Genomic DNA, 15,963 nt, shown 5'->3' with positions numbered 1-15,963 from the left:
ATTTTTCTCATTATTAATAGCTTGTAATTAATAAAATATTGCTGAAATGACTCCCCTGGCCTCCACATCTTCTAATGCTCGTTTAGGTGTTGTTAGTATCAGTTTGGATTCACCTTCAACAAAGCAGAAATTCTTTTAAAATATAATTTATATTAGAAAGTTGTTTAGATTTAAATTTTCCTCAAAAAGTCCATTTAAAAAGTCTATCCCAAATCCATTTAATAGTGCTTTCCCTTAGCTCTCATCAAAGTTGCTTTTTGCCATTTGCATATGGACTTTTAAAAATATGTTTCCCATTACCTTAAAATAATTTAACAATTGCTGAACTTTGTATCTCATTTTGTGTTAGAGTGGTTGTCGCACCTGAAAATGCGACGTGAACGACATGCAAGAGTGAAAGTTCTGACCTTAAAGCAAGAACCGATTAAATGAGAGTTGTCGCCAAAATTTTAAAACAAATCTTGAAAAATCATTAAAAGGAAATAAGAATGGTTTGTGAAATCAAAAACAGGTTCAGGAGTCGATTGAGTGTGAGAAGATGTTAGGCATCTTATAATACCCGTTCGTCAGAATAGTTATTTGAATTAATTGTGCTAAATTAATATAGTTTTAAAGTTCTTTTAATTATCACTTCTTATTCATATGTTGATATATAAAAAATGATAATAATTAAGTAAGAAATATTTATTTATTTACAAGGGAAGACTTGACTCAAAAACAAACTTGGAGGTCTATGTAACATATGATAGGGATCAAAATCTACGTAGTTTGGGATTAAAAGTTTGATAGTAAAAATATTTTTGAAGAGACACTAATTAAAAAATAATTCATCATTTTACAAAGAAAATAATTTTCTAAAATTTTGATATGCATGTTTTAAATTGTAAAAATAATTTAATTTTAATATTTTCTCAACTTTTGAAATAAGAAAAAGAAACGAATATAAAGTATTATTTTTTTTATTAAAAATTTAACTGTTTATACTTACAGAGCCTTATTAGCTCATATAATAATATAATTACTCTAAATATCTGCGAAGATTTTAAAATCTCATACGATAAAAGAGTTTAATAATTAATTTATTTACTTATATTTTTAAGTATTAATAACACACAAAACACACACACCACACACACATTTTTTAAGCATGTTCATACATATATACTTTTTAAAAGATTCATCATATCTATAAAATTTTATTAACTTATATGATAATATGAATATCTTAAATATTTATGGAGATTCAAAATTCTCACACAATGAAGAGTTAAATAAATATATATATATATTTTAATGTGTAATTATACAATTCATATTTTTAATATAAAAATCTAATCGTTATACCTGTAAAGCCTGATTGACTTACATAGTAAGATGATTATTCTAGAGATCTATAAATATTCAAAAATCTCACATGATCAAAACATTTAATGGTTATTATGTAAACACATTAATTTAATTAATCAATTTATTAAAAAATATTTATTATTTATTTACAAAATTTATTTATTTATTACATAAATTGAGATTCACGATATCTACAAGAACTTATTATTTCACATAATAATACATAATTTAATTCTTTATGAAGATTTTAAAATCTCAGATAAGACTTAAATATTTTATTGATTTAAATTATAAAAAGAGAGTTAATTTTAATGACAGGCTTTTGAACCCATATTAATTATATAAGTTTTGATCCTTATACTTGTGAAATCTTATTAATTTTCATAGTATGAGATTATTCTAAATGCTTGCGGAGATACCTAAAATCTCACATATCAAATAAATGATGAGCAAATATATTCTCTCTCATTCATCATATATATATATATATATATATTGTATTAGATTGCAATTGTAAATAAAATCCAATCTCCTCTAAAATCGAACTCCCTCCTCAACCTTTTATAAGAAAGGCTCAGATAATAACATATTAAACCACAATAATAGCATATTAAACACAACAATGAAGGAAGGCACAGTGAAACATATAAGAATAAACATGATGCTACAACTAAGTAAAAGATCCATTAAATTGGCACAAGGACCAAAACTCTACTGCCACCTACTAGTAAATCCTTTCATGCTAAACACATCTTATAAATCCAACTCAAATGTGTGGTCTAAAAAAAAACATGACATTACTAAGACAAAACCAAATCAAGACTGTCACCAAATTTTCATTAGAAATTTTCCTCTCTTCTTTGGAAATAGTACGTCTAGAACAAGTAAGAGCTTGATGGAATTAGGAATTAATATCATCAACTCCATTCGAGTTATATATTGAGAGACGATCAACATATGACAACTAATGAATTGATTTAACTATGATTTTTATCATCACTCTATAAACTTGAAGTTGTGTGTGGCTCTCTGACCTTAATATCAACAAGAAGACTCAAGAACAAACATAATTGAGTCATAGGATTCAAGATAAAAATTTCATGCTCATCAGTACAATGGAGATTCTCTCATATAAAAAAATTAAGGTTACATGTAAACTTCCTCTATCTTGGTTACTCTTAATCCATAGCAATTTCAGAAAACAAGTTACTCCAAAAAAACAAAATCAAGAATTTAAGAGCTAAGAAACTACTTACAGGTATGCATAATTCAATGAATTAGTTAAACCAGACAAATGGATAGAAGATCATAAAGGGAAGAATTTGATCGACCCATTATATGTTCCAATATCATTATATGATCAACATCTCTATGAAGATATAGGATAGGTATATGCAAAACCAACAAAATATAATTGCCATGGAATTTCTAACGCTTAAAAGAAAACTATTGGTTTGAACATCTCCATTGTGCATAATAGCACTATGATATTTAATATAAGAAGAGCTAAAATATTTAGGATAAAAATATAGAATTCAAACCTATTGTAGTGAATAAAGACTCCGATCTCTGCCTCTCTTTCAAAAAATTCCCATAAATCCTTCTCAAATCTTTGGTCCTATGTAATGTCCACCTTGATATTATCATGACAACATTCACACATCGTTATAATAATTAGGATTCAATAAAATCCTCTAAAGAAATTATCATAAATTAAGGGTTTGAAGATAATTAGTTTAAAACATTAGGATCCTAATGAAAAATCTTTTTATTTCAAAATATTGTTTGAGCTCAAACCATGGTTAAAAATTAGTTAAGAGCAAACATGAAAGCATGAAAATCAAATCACTTCAAAATAGGTTGAAATAAGCCTTCTAGCCTTAATCTGGTCTGTCTGTTGTGGTAGATGGCACAAGGGGACGAATCCTTCAAAGGCCTCTTGTGCTGCGGCACAAAAATCACACGCCGCGGTGTACACCTACAATCATGACAGTAGATTGCTGTCATGGCATATCTTCAAACTTTCGGAGCGCGCTGTTTTACCATCCGACATTTGATTTAGACAGTTCAAGTGTCCACACGAAACTCTTAGAGACCTCTAGCTATTGGCACCAATTTTAAACTCAAAAAATTATCCATTTAAAAGATAAACAATTGAATCTAAAATAGTTTGTTTTCACAACAAAACACACACTATGGTGTCCAACTCACAATACCAAATATCATTAGTCCCAGAGATACCTTAACCATCTCAAATGGACCACACACCACATAACAATTCAATCTTAACACATAATTGAGTAATCACACTTAAAATGACTACTAAACTCTCAATTGACAATAACACAACGAGACGGATGAAATTCAACACACAAATCAATTAGTTATTTTGATACTCAAAACACTTAAATATATATCACGTGTAAATATAACTTGGTTAGGCACACACTTAATCCAAAACATCAATCTTAGACCAAGATACACACACTTATCACAAATTCATACAAGTAATATCCAAATAATGTCATATTCTTAAGTTGGCAATATTTGGTGATAATATTCATTACAATACCCAAAAAGAGAAAGGGAAGAGCTATACAATGATACTCTTCACTCTTTAAATGCCCTTCCTTCCCTTTACCCTTACCGAAGCCTTTACCTGTAAAATATAACCATGGGGTGCAACATCTCAATAACCAATATAGTTCATCAAATGTTTATTACCACAAATAACCATAAAAAAGTATCAAAATTATAATAATAACAAACATACCATAATTATAAGATAAGTGTATATTTTCTCAACGAAACACATAGTTTCACACTAGCATGATCAACTAACCACCGAACCTCCAATGCTCCTGATATGAAACCATAGGCTCCCTTAAATCAACCACTTATTGACCCGAGCACACTTTCGCTAGTAGAAATACCCTGCCAAAGGTAATCTAACCCGCTTACGGACTATGATTTTTCCCTCTTCACACAATTGTGATAGGGGTATCATTGACTCCTAACCGTACCCTAACGGGTGCTAAGGAGTTGCCAGACTGCCTAAATATTCCATGATAACAATCCCATATAATGCTGTACCAGATGTCCATGGTGTCAGCTCGACCATATGAATTTTTCAATCACATACACATATCTCCACATATTTCAGGTGAACTCCCACCCCTTATGATCATGCTTTTTCACAATTTCCACCACTTTTCGTCACATGCTCACATCGCAAATTTATATACATAGTACATATATATCAATTAAAATCAATAACCTTTTATAAATTAATTTTTTATACTAAAATCATTTACAATGTCAAATTATGCATAAAACTCTTCAAAACCACAACTTTATCATTTGTAGTTACTTCTACATAGTTATAATAGTTAATAAACACAACAAAATATATAGTTACCTCAATCCTTTTGTCACACAAAAAGGGTTACGGTGGCTTAATGTTAGCTCCACATATTCTATACGTACGATAAGGCTTAAGCAACGCTCAATCTATATAAAATAAGTGACCATCGTCAATTATCACTCCAGATAACTCCAAATTCTTTATATTCTAAGTGCTTAAAATATTCAAATTCCTTTTTTAATAATACCAACCATTTTCACACACTTTAACCATCCTATTAAACATCCAACATATTAAATTCGCTAATCAGTGTCCCACATTATCTCAAAATCTTCAAATTATACTTAGGGTTTGTCCAAACCTTTACCAAAAATTTTTAATCACCACAAAACTCATAAACTTAAGGTTAGAAGCTTGATTTAACTCTCTAAGATCTTAAATAAACCAATGAGTTTGGTCTAAACCTTAAGGGAGCCGAAATCAAAGCCCCTATTATCCCAAATGTTCAAATTTTTGCATAAAAAAGAGAAGAAGAAGGGATGTACAATTTACCTAATAGTGATTCAAGCTCAAAATGCCCTTTAAGTAGCCTAAGGATCGTTCCCTAACAGACCATGAGCTCTCCTCCGTCGCTCTCTCGTTATCTCTCTTTCTCTCTTATACTTTTTGAGTCTGATTCCCAATTTAATAAGTCCTGATTTCGTGCATGCATCACGGCATGTCGACATGCCCATCGCGGCACATGGCACAAAAAATCTCAAAAAATTTTAAACTCCCTTCTGTGCCATAGCCCGCTTGAACATCGACCTAACCCTTTTCTAAGACTGTCCAAAGATTCAAAAACTATATTAATCTCCATAAACCTCGCTAAATTAACAATTTATCTATTTTAACCAAATTACCCTTGAAAACACTGATAATTACTAATGAAAAAACTTAGGGTGTCACACCCTAAATCTCCTTCATGCTCTCGGTTCTCTTTTTTCAAAAATTTCCCTCAACTCTCTCTTTAGTTCTCTTAGTTTTCTCTCCAAAAAAAACCAATCACTCACCCTTCTTTATCTCTTTTTAACAAAAATTTTTGATCCTCTTCATTCTGCTTCTTCGACCTTATACAGAGAGTAGGGGGTGGATGATTACTCACTGCTATTTGCTCCTCTAATCTAGAGCCAGTAATTTAAGTCGAGCTAGATAGGCTAACCCAAACCCATCCAAAAATTTAGGGCCAAGCCCCAAAAAATATTATTTTTTTATTGTTCGGGCCTATTCGGGCAACCCGAATAGGCCCAAGGAAATTCGGGCCAAGCCCGATTGTGTTCGAGCTTGGCCCAAATACCCAAATAAAAAAATTAACTTTTTAAAAAAATATATAAATATGATAAATATTAATTAATTTTTCAAGTTTTATATTATTTCATACTAAAATACCATATATATATATATATAAGTGTTTTAATGTAGTTATTTTTTTAAAAAAATAAAAATAGTTATATTTCATATTTTTATTATTTTTAATTAATAAAATATCACAAAATAATATTTAAAATATATTTTAATATTTATTTTAATATTTTAAGATCCAATTTTTGTTAAAATTTTTTTTGAGTCCTATAAATCATTTTCATATAAAAAATAATTTTATATTTTTTATAAATTAAGATAATTAATTTTAAATTAAAAATAAAATTAAAATAATTTTAAAAATAAAATTTATGCATGTATGAATTCTTGATTATACTACTAGATAAATATAATAAATAGAATAATATTCTTAAATAATTGCTTAGTTTTTGTCCATTCTAGATTTGGTTAAAAATTAAGGGTAAATTAGAGTAAGAATCCATTTTATGTAGGAGTTAAACAATATAAAAAGTAAAAAAAAATAATTTCAAAAAAATATTTTACTCATAATTAAATAATTTTTTTATATAATATAATGATGACAATTTTTTTATATTCATAAAAATGAAAAGTACAATTTATCTAAAAGTTATTAAAAATTTTAAATTGATCAAGATAATAATTTTAAGTTAGTAGTCTAACTGTGATTGAATTGAGATTGGCTTAATCATAATTAAAATAATATAATTTAATTAAAATATATAAAATATCTATATATGACTATGATAAGAGCAATATTTAAATAACTAAGACATTAATTTACATGTAAAGGAAACATTCATGAATAAATTATACATAATATAACAAAATAATAACAGAGCTACTTAAATACAAAGTTGATAAGTTATTTTTTATTTTATTCTTTTAAAATTAAGATAATATTTTATGCTTAGTAGAATTATTTAAAAATTAAAATTGGTTCAAAAAATAAAGAAAAATATTTTTAAAAAATTTTGGGTATTCGGGCCAGCCCGAAGGTGTTAGAGTCGAGCTTGGCTATACGGGCTTTTTAGAAGGGGTAAGATATTTTAAGCCTGATTTGAATAAGTCTAACCCCTCGAATTACCGGCTCTACTCTAATCCCACATGCTTCAGTCTCAGGTTCACTTATCCTCTGTATTACCGTCTCTATTCTGCTCTTCCTGATCGTGTGCATCTCCTTCTTTTGCTTTTTCCCTTTCTTCCACTGTGTTTTCATCTCTCTAAGTGCTGTGTATAGACCTCAGTTGCTTGCTCTATGTTTTTCCTCTGCTCTCTGTGTCTCTTTCTTTTGCTCTTCTTTTTTTTTTCTGCGTTTTATCTCTGGCTTCTTTCTAAAATGGCCAAAAACGCTCGTGTGCACGCATCTTCTGCAACCCGAACCTTTTTCTGTCTTCCTCTTTTCTTTTACATTTTCGTCTACCTTGGCTTCTATTTTTTGCGTCGATGAAAAGCCTTTTAGGGCTGTGGTGAAACATCGATGATTCAACATTTTGCCCAGCCCTTATCATTTTTTTTATTTTAATGCTTTTTTAATTAATTTGAGGAATTAGATAAAAGGAGAGAAAGAACAATCTGATTTTGAAATATATTATTTTTTCAAATAAAAAAATAATAAAATTTAAGGAGAGAAATTTAAAAATAGTAAATCCTCAAAATTGATTCCTAATATTTTTGAATGGTTAAGATTTTTTAAGATTTAAGCAAGAATTTTTCATTATTTTCAAAAGTGATTCTGAAGACCAATTAAATTCTTAATGTGTTTTTTATTTTGTTGTTGTTGTTATTATTATTATCATTTTTTTAAAAAAATATAATCTTAAAAAGGGATCAAATTTTATTTTTATATTTTTTTATATTTTTTGATTGTTTTAATGAACTAAAAAATAATATCCTAACTAATAAAAGATTACCTAGGTTAAAATAGAATTAAACCCTATCAATTAAATATTTTTTATTTTATCTATATTATTAAAATTTTATTTTTTTGGTTGATTTTATTATTATTTTTACTAAAAATATTCAGACAAAATATAATATTCACAGTGGTAAACTAGCAAGGGCAATGCTTCAATTTGTATTTAAGAGGACAATGGTTTCTTAAATACACTTTAACTAACAAGGATCATCATTATAATAATTTATGTTTGGTAAATTTTTTTAATATTTGTACAGTCCCAAGTAATGCGTACATATGCATTTTAAATCTTAAATATTTTAATATTTAAAAATGTATATTATTTATACATTTTTATTATATAAATTATTCACTATATCAAATTTTATATATTTTTATCAAAAATAATTTTTAAATAAATAATTACATATAATTAACCTATGTACTTTTTAGTAATTATACTTTTAAATATATTTTTTATCATATGTTATTCAAACAACTGACTTTTAAAAATATATATTTAAATATAAATTTTATTATAATAGTTAACTTTTATTTTATAAAAAATTAATTTTTATCAAATTGAATTTTGATAAATAAACTTTTAATAAATAAATTTTTACCAAACTGAAAACCTAAGGTACCCCTAGTTTTTGATTCCGTTACTTCCTTTTCCTCAGCTACTTTGGGTTTCGTTTCGTTGGCATTTTCTACTTTGCTAAAATAAGACCCAAGTGGAGACCCCTCAGTTCTCCACGTTGCACCCTAGCAAGCTGCCATCTGGAGTGGAGACCCTCACATGATGGCGTGATAATGATGATACCATTAAAAAATCGCGTGTTTGTTTGAATTACTCATCGAAATGCCGTGCTTATTTATTTAATACTCCCCGTCCCTTATGTAAGGTGCTTCGGACAATTTTTAAACATGTTAAAGAGTTATTATATTATTTTATTACTTAAAAAATCCCATCATACCTTAATGATAATGAAGCTATTAAAATTTTAAAGATAACAATTAAAAATTATTTAATATTTCAATTAAATATCTGATAATTTGGCTGACCTTTTATTTTTAAAAGACACTTTATATGAACGACTGAAGGAAGTATTGTTAGTACCACAACTGTCTAATTAGGGGCCATTTTCTTTTCTTTTTCTTTTTTTCTAACTACCTTTGGCAAGATTAAAACAACTTTGAACCCGCAAAACATGAATCACAAAAGCAGCCATGAATTAGATTGATGGCAAACCCTCTTTTAAGGATTACCATTTAGACAATCAAAAGTTTCGCGTCCATGTGGATAATTAATCCCTTCCCCACTTCTATTTTTTAAGGCTCCCCTGAACACTCCTAACGAAAAGAATTATATTTGATATAATTAATATAAATATAAATTATATTAATATAATTAATATAATTAATGTATATTTTAAAAATAAAAAATAATATATATATATATACACACACTATTCAAGATGGGCCAAAATGTTCTAAAAGTAATTTTGTGTTTCATCTCGTTCTTCTTTTCAAGCCAGGACAAGATTTGTTTCAATATATTTAGGATGAAATCAGGTCAATTAATACAGGTACAAGTTGAATACCCCTACTTTTTATGTTAAAAACAAGTAACTAAAATTTTATAATCTTTGTTATAATCATTATTTTATTATTTTAATATAAAGTTGATGTTATATTTTATCTTGAAAATTGCTTTTTCTCTATTTAGCAAGCCATTATGTTCTCATCTAAAAAAATTCGTTGGCCAATATAATGTTCCACATAAAAATCAACTCCCACCATGGAAGGCTAGTTAAATGGAGAAATAAATAACCTGGTGCCATTATTAGGTGCCTTCAAGAAATTAACAAGAGGAATATATATTGAATTTTAAAATAGGGAAAATGACAGGCTATTATTACAATTAAAGATTTTAAATGATCAAAATCTCAATAATGGAGCAAGTTCCTTATTTGAAATAAAAAAATAAGAATAGTTTAAAATAACCTCCAAAAGTGACTTTAGTAAATTTTTAAGGAATCATTGTATATTCACAAGTGCTCTTGAAAAATTTAAACTTTCAAAAATGAATTTTAGTTTTATACTATGAAACAATCTATTTTTAATTATTGTTTTTTGGCTTTTCAATCGAGATTAACAATATTCTTATCTTATAATAGCAACTTCAGCAATGTTATTTTCTTGTTTTCTAAATGGTCTGCCTATATATTAATAAGTATAAAAACTCACAAGTGTTTGGATTCATATTTAGCAGTCACTTTAGTAACTTTTCTAGTGACTATTATACATTCACAAGTGCCATTGAAAAATTTTAAAAGTGAATTTTAGTTTCATAATGGAAAACAATCTATCCCCATCTATTATTTCTTGATTTCCTAACTAAAATTAACATTAATCTCATCCCATGATAGATGATAGTAATTTTAATAGTGTTAATTTTTTTTATTTTCCAAGTGGAGGGCAATTTTGGAAACTTGTGTATGTTTTTAATTCCAAGCAAGCACTATGATCCATTATTAAAATTTTAATAATTTAGAATTCCTAATTGTAATTAATGGCCTTAGGGACTCTGTAATTGTCTTTTCCCTTCAAAATTCAGAGTACAAAAAAGAGGCTAAGTAAATAGAAAGATAATTTCAAACTTAAAAAAAGATAACTCTCAATTGCACTAAATGTCATGATAGGTTGGAAAATACTGATGTAGATTGCTAGCCTCTTTTTTTTTTTAAAATATCAGTGAAGTTTATAGTAAGATAAAAATATTAATATCAATGTCTGTGAATTTTAATTTGTTTGTTGCATTTTTTTCATGGGGACCTTTTGCTAGCATTTCTCAAGGGGACAATTGAAACAAAATCTAATTCAAAACCTTCCTTCGATACTTCTAGGAGTCTGAAGAATTGCCAAGTGCATTCAAGTAAAAACTCTGCCTTTTCTTTTATTACAAAACCACGATAAAACACCGTGTTAAAAAACTAAGGTCAAAAGCCAGTAATGTCTCCCTCTGAGTTCTGTGCTCATTTCATAATTTTGCATGGTGACAACGTTCTAGGTTCTTTTCTTTCTAATTTTCTTTTTGAACTTGAAAAAGGAGAGCAGTTTTTAATTGAAAGTAGGTGAAGTGAAATGTTACCTAGCAAGGAAACAGAATCGAGAACTTGAAGAGCTGGTATTTGCTTCCCCCTTTTTAAAAATTGGGGGGGAAAAAATGACTACCAAAATTGGCCTCCATAAAAATTGAAGTTCAAGAATAACAAAAAAAAAAAAAACCTAGAAATCATTCTTGGCTAGGGAAAAAAAAACAGCAAATGAGATTTACCTTTTTAGGGGGGGGAATCTCAAAATCCACCACCCTTGCATATCAAACTGGATCCAGAAAATCATGGTAAAAAAATTCATCCAAACCAAAACATTAACTGTACAAATCAATAACCTCATGAAATCTGCATCAATCAAAAATCTAAATTCCTTTTGTCTCATCAACTTTATCTTCAGATCGTAGTAGTGATCAATAAATCATTATTCCCCCTACTTGATATATAAATTACTACCAAAATCGAGCTCAGTGACTGAAGAAGGACTCATATTCCAGAAAAGCCTGACTTCCAATCACCCTAAAAAAAAGGTAAAAAGAAAAAAAGAAATTGTGGTATTGCCCGAGGCTGGATGCTGGATTAGGGCTAACAATTTTAGGGTGGGGTGCATTGATTATGTCCAGTTTCAATTGGCAATGCCAGTTGCATTTGGGAGTTCTATCTGACTAGAAGCCTTGGCTGCAGATTTTGCTGGATAGACATCTGAGGTGGGGTTTGAACAAACTTAATCGGTGGTTGATTCTTCTAGGGTGATCTTCTGAAAGTCACCAACCAGGCTATTGTGATTGGATCCGCCAGGAGACGCCAAAGCAGAATCAACCCGAAGTTGAGCCTGAGAGGATGGCAGCCATGTCTTCCATTCATTACGCCTCCTCAACTTGTCACCCTGCAACAAAGTTGAGGATGAGAAATACATCTCATAATAAAAGATGAGCTATGTCCTCTTCTACATTAAACAAAAAAACATTTTCATCACTCATGCGAACTATACCCACTGCATAACCACATGCCATTGCCACTGAACCTAAGTGATAAGAGAAATTAAAATGGATAATTGAATAGTACAGGAAATTCATATTTTGGCCCACACATGGTAAAAGATAGTTTCCACAAAACAGTTAGCTTAAATTTTGATTACCTGTACTTCTACAATGGTGGAAGTTCTTAGTGAATCCAGTATCAACTGAATGTTGCTTGTCAGACTTTTAACCTACAAAAGAATTGGAGAAATAAATAACCCAAGAAATGTATGAAAAAATAAGTAATATTTGGAATTTGACAGTCATAATAGCATAAACTGACTAATGACAAAATTTGAAAACACACTGGTGACATGAAGAGCATCTAATCACTTCATAAGTTGTATGCCACTCTTAAAACAATTGGATCACCATAATGGGTAGATGTTCAGATATAATCCCATTTTCTTTTTGGAACGAAGAGGGGGGAGGTGAGATTACAAGTACAAATTGATGAAATATACACTTGCTGACACAATGAATATTGATAAGTAGTTAAGGATAGGAGACTAGTGTCCTAAAAAAATTTTGGTATCATCTGCCCCATTTCCTAACACACAACACTATCTTAACTCATCATATATTTAAAAATTTATTTCTACAGGAATCAGACTATAATGAATCATTTTCCTAAAAGAAGAGAGTACTTGTGAAATCAATCTTCCATCCAAAAGAGACTTCAATCACTTTCTAACTCTCAATTATTCTTTAATCAAATAGTCAAACAACCAAACCATTACAATTTCCTCCCATCTTGAGCCATGGGGTCTGACATAATAAACAATTGCACTACCAGCTTAAACAAACTGTCTCAATCACAAGGATATAATTGACCAATATCCACCTATCACATTCCACCATATATCGGTGCCACTGTAAAGTTCTATAAGGACCTTTCAAGGCAAAGGAATATGAACATATTTTATAGTTAATATAAATACATAAACAATTACAATAAAAAAAAGGTATGGATAGGAATTGCAATTATCCATCAACAATGATAACTTTGACATGTAAAAAAATATCTAGTATTAACTACCAGTTAAAAAATTTACAAATCATGAGGGAATTTAAAATAATTTATCACAAATTCAAAGTAGCAAATAACAATCAAATTGATCATTTCAGCCAACAAGCTGCAACATCATTGCTTCTTCCCCCTTGATTTCCGATATATTACAAGGTCAGGCAGCTGAATAAGTAAAAAAGAATATTCTCCAATATGCACAATGTAAATCCAATTTAATTTTTCATGAAAAGGCTTTTATATGTTACCTTTCACATTGGTTGCTTATTATTAGTTCTAAAGCAATAAAACCTTCAGTTGGCTGGGTAAAGCAAATCCTTGAAAGGTAATAATCTCTGTAACACACACCAGACTAACACACACAAACACATATCCTGGTTCATATTTTGGTTTCAACAAAATAAAAATGTATGGATATATTCAGAGTTTCTAAAGTTAAAAGGCTAAAGTAGAGTTTACTGAAGCACAATTGACTTACCCGAGGAAAGCTTGCTATCAAACTAATTGAAACCCAACCCTGTTCATCCATATTGGACCTTAAATACTCATCTTTTACTAGATTAGCATCACTGTAAAAAGAAATCAAGGGTGAACAGATAGTTCAAGTATGGCACATTTATTGATAATTATAAAATAGAAAAGCAGAAAAATATAATCTGAAGTAATAAACTTTTTATTTGGCACATAACCTGAAGTAATAATCAATTTGATTCACTATCATATTGGCCAGGGGTGATTCTGCAACAGGAAAGAACATTGCAGAAGGAGGGCTATGGGTAAAGAATGGCATACCCCTAAAGGGTTCCAATGGTAGCGTTGGGAAATAATAGTACTCTGAAAGACAAAGAGAATGATGATCAGTTGTACATTATTTTGTAAAAATAACCATGGGTAAAAAAGGAGGAAAAAACTCACCAGGAAAACCCACAGTGTTTGCAAAGGGTGCTACGGGCTGAGGAGCCACAAATGCAGCAGTATTAGGTGGCAAGTGCCTCACCAATCCCCTAGGAGGCATTCTCTGTTGATTTACATGAGCATCCCTACTATTTGCATAATTTCCTCGATCCTGATCACGTCTGCCCCCATAATTGTTATGATAAGAACCATCAATACGTGAATGGGGCCCAAAATTGCCCCTGCGGGTGGAATTCCGATGATCATTCACAACAGGCATAAAACCCCCAACTGGGGGCCTAGGATCCCAGCTATTCTTTTTGTAAAGAAGCTCTCTTGAGGAAGGATCAGGAGCCCCTGGTACCACAGTATTATAATTACTTGGAGGGATCTGAAGTACCGGAAAAGGTGGCGGCGGTGGGGGCTGGGGAGGATTAGGGAAGCTATTTTGTGCAGGACCAGCTCCAATGTTACTGCCACTTCCACGCTTCATCATCGTTCTTTGTCTATTATATGTGCTATGGTTTGTTGCGAAATTAGGTTTTGCATTACTAGCAGCTTGTTTGTGAGGGGTGTGTGAAGTAACAGGCTCCTACAATAATGGCAGGATCAGCATGCAAATAAGACAAGCTACAGTTTCTATAAATATAACATCGTTACTCATGAAGATACTCTGTTCAATTTCTTAAAAAAAAAAAAAGGAAACGACATATGAAATCCCACAAATATTGCGCAGAAATTGTTAAGTTGTTAAATTACTGGAATACAATAGCAATATTTTTTACGGAATCTTCAAACAATCCATTCAATCAAGTGTAAAATGAGGGCAAGTATGCAAATAAACCTGAGAACTGGGGAGTAATCCATCGGTGGAAGCCTTGGAAGACGATTCAGCAGGCAATTTAGCCGGAGCCTTGGTGGATTCAGACAGCGCAGGCCAGGAGACAGCACCCATTACAGGGCTAACCTCGACATCGCCGTTAGCCAGCTTGTTCCAAGCAGTTTTCTTAGAACGAGCTGCATTGCCGTTACTAGCATCAGAGATATCAGCGGCAGCCGTATTAGAATTATCCAGCGGCGGGGAACGAGGAGCCACCTTCGGATTGGAATCAGACGCTGACGGATGATCGAACACGGAAGTAATGAGGGAGGACAGAGAGGAAGAGGAGGAAAAAGCTGATGAGGATGATGGCGGCGATTGGCGAATGCTGGAGAGTGATTCGGACTCACCACCCCTGACGACTTGAGCCCAGGGGGAGGGCAAGTTTTTCCGCGGGAACTTAGGGCTATTGGTATCCCCAGTACTAGTCGGCGAGTGATGGTTAGAAGAAGAATCAGGTGCGGTAACCATTTCCAATTAGGGTTTTCAAGTTTTGTAGAACCGCGAAGAGATTGATCAGCGTATGACCCAGAGCATCAAATAAAATAACGAGATTAATGAATCGATGAGGTGGTCGAATAGAACTTAAGACAAAAACGAATTAAAGAATAAAAGTTAGGGTTTGTCTCGGTGAATTGACGACTATGATGATAGTGAGGACGGATCTTGTTCGGGTAAATTCCCTCTCCCTGACTAGCAGAACCCAAAACCAGCGATCTCTGCCCCCTCCCTCTCTCCCCCTCCCTCTGTCACTCCTCCGTCTCCCGTATATCCGCACCAAAACAACAGGCAGGCTTCTGTTATGAAACCTAAACTTACAAAACAAACCCTTTTCTATATATATATATATATATATATTATTTACAAGTTCACTTTGATAGCAATTTTAAATTTACCTTTTTAACATTCTCATTTTTAATCACCAAATTAACCTCCTCAATGGCCGCCTAATTAAAACTTGGTTTGTCTGTCTATCAGACCGCGGCCTCGTAGAAACCTAATTGGGGTGCGACTTTCTTACCTGTTCTTTTTTCTTTTT

At 30.9% G+C, this 15,963-nt stretch overlaps 1 protein-coding gene across 1 annotated transcript; it reads right to left on the bottom strand.

Annotated features, from left to right (window-relative positions):
• Nucleotides 1-11,376: 11,376 nt before the first annotated feature.
• LOC129299715 (la-related protein 1C-like) lies at nucleotides 11,377-15,732 on the bottom strand. Its single transcript, XM_054938178.1, has 6 exons — nucleotides 14,889-15,732; nucleotides 14,066-14,636; nucleotides 13,840-13,984; nucleotides 13,629-13,719; nucleotides 12,243-12,314; nucleotides 11,377-11,990 (listed from the first exon to the last, which is right to left on the bottom strand). Exons 1-6 carry the CDS (start codon nucleotides 15,393-15,395, stop codon nucleotides 11,829-11,831), a joined length of 1,548 nt encoding a protein of 515 aa, XP_054794153.1. The 5' UTR covers nucleotides 15,396-15,732; the 3' UTR covers nucleotides 11,377-11,828.
• Nucleotides 15,733-15,963: the final 231 nt, after the last annotated feature.

This window comes from Prosopis cineraria, unplaced genomic scaffold (genome assembly GCF_029017545.1).
Source record: "Prosopis cineraria cultivar Desert tree isolate PC_DT_omini unplaced genomic scaffold, ASM2901754v1 PC1268, whole genome shotgun sequence".
Lineage (NCBI taxonomy): Eukaryota > Viridiplantae > Streptophyta > Magnoliopsida > Fabales > Fabaceae > Prosopis > Prosopis cineraria.
The sequence above is the reverse complement of the archived record's forward strand: the minus strand, read 5'-3'. Positions and strand labels throughout refer to the sequence as shown.

Bases quoted from the DNA above. Each gene is read 5' to 3' on its own strand.
- LOC129299715 (XM_054938178.1), bottom strand. From the start codon at position 15,395: ATGGTTACCGCACCTGATTCTTCTTCTAACCATCACTCGCCGACTAGT. The intron at 14,637-14,888 runs GTTTATTTGCAT...CCATTATTGTAG, and splicing joins GATTACTCCCCAGTTCTCAG to GAGCCTGTTACTTCACACAC. The intron at 13,985-14,065 runs GTGAGTTTTTTC...TTTGTCTTTCAG, and splicing joins AAACACTGTGGGTTTTCCTG to AGTACTATTATTTCCCAACG.